General features: G+C 35.5%; 1 protein-coding gene across 1 annotated transcript; it reads left to right on the forward strand.

Annotated features, from left to right (window-relative positions):
• Positions 1 to 1,161: 1,161 nt before the first annotated feature.
• On the forward strand, positions 1,162 to 4,431 carry LOC131005119 (cytochrome P450 71A8-like). Its single transcript, XM_057931933.1, has 2 exons — positions 1,162 to 2,363; positions 3,697 to 4,431. Exons 1-2 carry the CDS (start codon positions 1,476 to 1,478, stop codon positions 4,297 to 4,299), a joined length of 1,491 nt encoding a protein of 496 aa, XP_057787916.1. The 5' UTR covers positions 1,162 to 1,475; the 3' UTR covers positions 4,300 to 4,431.
• Positions 4,432 to 5,011: the final 580 nt, after the last annotated feature.

Here is a 5,011-nt window from a genome sequence, read left to right on the forward strand (position 1 = left end):
TAAAAAAATTGGTTTTTGCTTCATATTTAATTTGACCGATTTTTTTCTATTTAGTGATTTGTCTAAAATATCATTTTCAAAATATATTCAACCGATTTTGTTATTATTTTCGGTTTTTATATATTTTTTATATTTTTTTTCAAGTTCACTAATTTTTTTATATAAAAATATATAAAAACCGAAAATAATAACAAAATCGATTGAATATATTTTTGAAAATGATATTTTAGACAAATCACTAAATAACAAAAAATCGGTCAAATTAAATAGGGTTAATTGCATCAAAATACCTAACCTTTTCCCAAAATTTGGTTTTTTGACAAATTTTTTAATTGTAGCAAAAATTTCAGCTACGTTTCAATTTATTGCAATGTCCGTCCCGCGTATATTTCCGGCCAAATCCATTCATTTTCGGCCAATTTATTTTAGCTACGTTTCAATTTATTGCAATAGATTTGAGACGACAATGTTTCATTACCCGGTACGACATGCCACCTAAGCTTTACGGAGGTCCACCTCAGCATGGATTTGACCGGAAATATACGCGGGACGGACATTGCAATAAATTGAAACGTAGTTAAAATTTTTGCTACAGTTAAAAAGTTTGTCAAAAAACCAAATTTTGGGAAAAAGTCAGGTATTTTGATGCAATTAACCCAATTAAATATTAAGCAAAAACTGATTTTTTATGAAGGTATCTAAGACACCTGATGTCCAAAAATCACTTCCCAAAGCATAATTAGATAGAAAACACTGTTGCGGTTTTATCTAAAAATAAATAAAAATCAGTGTTGCGATTTTGTAGGAGTAATCGGCAGTTGAAATCTAATTTGATTTATAAATTTTCACTCCGATTCCAATTACATCATTGTAATTGAATTAAATTACATTTACTTTTCTTTTTATATATAAAGATAAAGATATAGATATAGATATATAGAGTAATTGGGGACAAAGAGAGTATACATGAGAAGAAACTGTTGTGCTGCCGTCCAGATGGTGCGGACGGCCAAAATATGTGTTTAAATATTAAATATTAATTGCCCATTAACTAATTAGGGGTTTAAATAGGGTTTAGTAATTTCTCATTTGGATTTATTAATCTCCAATTAGAGTCCAGACAGCCGCAGTTAGTTATTACATAGCAATTAATTAGGGGTTTAAATAGGATTAATTTAGTAATTTTCCAGAAGGATTTATTAAATCTTTAATTAGAATTAACTAATCATACTAGCTTAATTAAGATTAGAATAGACATACCAGATTACTGTGCCTCATGACATATAGTTGCAGAGTTGTAGCTGTATCGAGAGAGATAGACATATAGAATGAACATTATAGTCAGCAGCTCCTCATTTAGTTAGGCAGATATTAATTAATTGTACTTGCCACTATTAATCCATAAAGGACTATTTAACTGAATTTACTTAAGAGACAAACAAAAAAAAGCATTCACCTTCTCATAAAGCTAAGAAATGGATGAAACTAAGCTGCATCCATTCATATTTCCTGTTCTTATATCATTACTCCTGCTATGGTTGGTTACAAAACGTGTCTCTGGAAACAAAAACTTACCACCATCGCCACGAAAGTTGCCAATACTCGGAAATCTGCACCAGTTGGGTTTCTTGCCTCACCGGAATCTCCAATCACTGGCCGTAAAACACGGGCCATTTATGCTTCTTCACTTCGGCAGTGTTCCTGTGCTGATTGCGTCGACAGCGGATGCAGCCCGCGATGCCCTGAAGACGCATGATCTGACTTTCGCAAGCAGGCCGCAGCTTTTCAGGGCCGTCAAGAAATTCATTCGCGATGGTAGGAATGTAGGATTCGCCCCTTATGGAGAATACTGGAGGCAGATGAGGGGCATATCTGTTATCCACCTGCTCAGTAGCAAAAGGGTTCAATCTTTCCGTTTCATCAGGGAGGAAGAAACAACCGCTTTCATGCAAAGGATTAGAGAGTCTTCGGGGCCTGTTGATTTCAGTAGCATGGTTTCTGAGTTCACCAACGATGTCATCTGTAGGTCAACTTTTGGCCGGAAATACAGCGACTCAGAAAATGGGAAGAAAGTTATGGTATTGCTGAGAGAATCAATGGAGTTGTTGGGAACTGTTTGTATTGGGGATTTCATTCCGTGGCTTAGTTGGGTAAGTCGTGTTAATGGTTTCGATAAGAGACTTGATAGGGTTGCGAAGGAGTTGGATGAATTTCTGGAGGGCGTGATTCAGGAGCACGTTGAGACTCCAAAGAGGCAGCAGGGCCAAAATGGAGAGAGCTTTGTTGATGTTTTGCTTGATATTCACAATGATAAGGCTGCTGAAATTTCCATTGACAGAGAGAGCATTAAGTCATTACTTGTGGTAAGTACTTGGCGTATACTCTAATAACTAGTTATTATGTTTATTTCTCTAATAACTAGTTTTACCTAATAGAGATCTTCAAAATTTTCTGATCATACGTGAATTCTAAAACATTTCATGTTGGCTATCGATCTGTGTTTTGATTATGTCATGCAACTATCAGGGTTAAGCCTTTCTAGTACAGCTTAATTAAAAGATCTAACCTTGTGCTAGCTAGGAGCTAAATCTGTTTTTTTAGAGGGGTGTGGTCCTTTTTTTTTTTGGTTGGGGTAAATAAAAGGGTTACTGGTAGTCTTTATCATATTTGAAAGACAAAAATAAAAATATACCCATTATAAAAAAAAGTATAAAATATACCCATTTTAGGATCGAAAGGACCAAGATACCCTTAAGACAAAAAGAAAATATCAAATAAATCCCCTTGCTCGCCACGCTCGACATCTCCGCCTTGCTCGACAATTGAACTATTGCTCGCCTTGCTCGACAGTTCAATGCTTGATGCTCGACGCCTTCGCCTCGCTCGACAGTTCTCAGTTGCTCGACACTTGATGCTCGACGTTCGGTGCTCGAGGTGTCGAGAAATAGTTCAATTTGTACTATTGCTCGACACCTCGATGCTCGACAGTTCAATGCTCGACGCTTCAATGTCGAGCAATGCGCGAATTACACATAAGGGTAAAAATATCCTAAGTGGGTAGATTTTATTATTTTGAAAAAAGTGGATATATTTTATGTTTCATCTTTCAAAAAGAGTATATCCCATTTTGCCTCTAAATAAAAAGTATTTTATTACCAATGCACGGAGTCGCAAAATTTTACAAGCTAACTAACAAAACGACTACTAATCTTGTTCTAATTCTTCAAATACCTCATTACTGTCCTATTACTAGCACGCACTGGAGCTATGTGAATTTGGCACTGCCTTACTACTTTCTCCACAGAGCAAACACTATCCCCAAACTTCCTCTCATTTCTTTCTTTTCATATGCAATGCACAGCGGTAGATAATACAAGCTAGCCTTGCTTTTCAGATTTGGATTTGTATTGTAATACCATGACAATCTGCTCTCCTTGCCAATCAAAAAACTGTTCATGAACTCCACTCCAATCAGCTAACATCTTCCAAACACTCCTTTTAATTAAAGAGGTGTAATTATTTTAGGTGATAACTCAAATATATAAAAACTATTTAGGCCGATCGAGTGGTATGTGTTATGGACGTAAAAATATTGAATTTAAATAATAGTATACACATATAATTAATACTCCTAAAAAATCTTATCACCATTCTGAAGTTGAACCCACCCTTTAATTAATTCTAGTACTTGTACAGGATATACTTGGAGCTGGGACCGATACCTTGACCACACTTCTAATATGGGCGATGGCTGAACTTCTCCGACACCCTTTAGTGATGGAACAGTTACAAAACGAAGTAAGGGAAGTTGTGAAAGACAAACAAGATATGTCAGATAATGAGTTGGAAAAAATGCATTATCTAAAGGCTGTGATAAAAGAAACATTCCGTTGTCACCCTCCTGTCCCATTATTAATACCTAGAATAGCAAGCAGCGATGTGAAAATAAAAGGATACGACATTCCGGCAGGAACAATGCTGTTAACTAATGCTTGGGCTATAGGCAAAGACCCTGCATCTTGGGATGAACCAGACAAGTTCGAGCCGGGGAGATTCTTGAATTCTTCCATAGACTACAAGGGCCTCGATTTTGAGTTGATCCCGTTTGGGGCGGGGAGACGGGGCTGCCCGGGGATCGCCTTTTCTGCTGCTACCGTTGAGTTTGTGTTAGCAAATCTTGTGTGGAAGTTTAACTGGGAATTGCCTGATGGAAGGAAGGATGTGGACATGACTGAAACTCCTGCAGCTACACTCCACAAAGCTCTTCCTCTTCTTGCACTTGCTAATCAATACTCATGATTTGGAACTCTTAATTTCTCAACATTCGAGTTGCACGCGACTATGATGTCCCCTAAAATAAAAAGCAATACTTGCTACTTCTCAACTTTATTATTATTATTATTATTATTATTATTATTATTATTATTATTATTATTATTATTATTATTATTATTATGTTCAGTATCAAATATAGGGCTAATTGTGTATTATTATTAGCAAGGCCCAAGATTACGCAACGAATTTGGACAACAATTATGCTTTGCAATCACCCAAATTAGCAAGGCCCAAGATTACGTATTAGACAAACTCACTTGGGGAGAATTTCTCAACCACATAGATTTAAGCTATTATATATCGGTTTAAATATATTTTTTAAAAGTTTATTTAGCTTACGTTCTAGAAAGGAAAAAAAAGTTGAAAATTAAATTCGTTTTATTAACTAAAAGTCAACAAGAATAGCAATTCGTGTATTGCCGTGATGATCTACAAAATAAAAGTTCGCCAAATTCTCCCATACATGATACATGTGAATATATTATGTATGTTGCGGAAAGTCTGATTATACCCGGTTCGGCCCAATCAGGGTCGATTCAGTTGCCCAATCCATTGTTTTTAAATGTTTTTTTTTCGCTCCGGCTCTTCTCGATCCAATGTATTATTTGCATGTATTAAAAATGTTATGATTTGTATATAATAAAAATGATATTTGTAATGTATGATTTATTTTTAT

The sequence above is a fragment of the Salvia miltiorrhiza genome, chromosome 1, assembly GCF_028751815.1.
Source record: "Salvia miltiorrhiza cultivar Shanhuang (shh) chromosome 1, IMPLAD_Smil_shh, whole genome shotgun sequence".
In the NCBI taxonomy this organism is placed as follows: domain Eukaryota; kingdom Viridiplantae; phylum Streptophyta; class Magnoliopsida; order Lamiales; family Lamiaceae; genus Salvia; species Salvia miltiorrhiza.

What these genes read in the sequence shown, in the direction of transcription:
- LOC131005119 (XM_057931933.1), top strand. Translation starts at nt 1,476, where the DNA reads ATGGATGAAACTAAGCTGCATCCATTCATATTTCCTGTTCTTATATCA. An exon ending in GCATTAAGTCATTACTTGTG is followed by an intron (nt 2,364 to 3,696) that starts GTAAGTACTTGG and finishes GTACTTGTACAG; the next exon opens with GATATACTTGGAGCTGGGAC.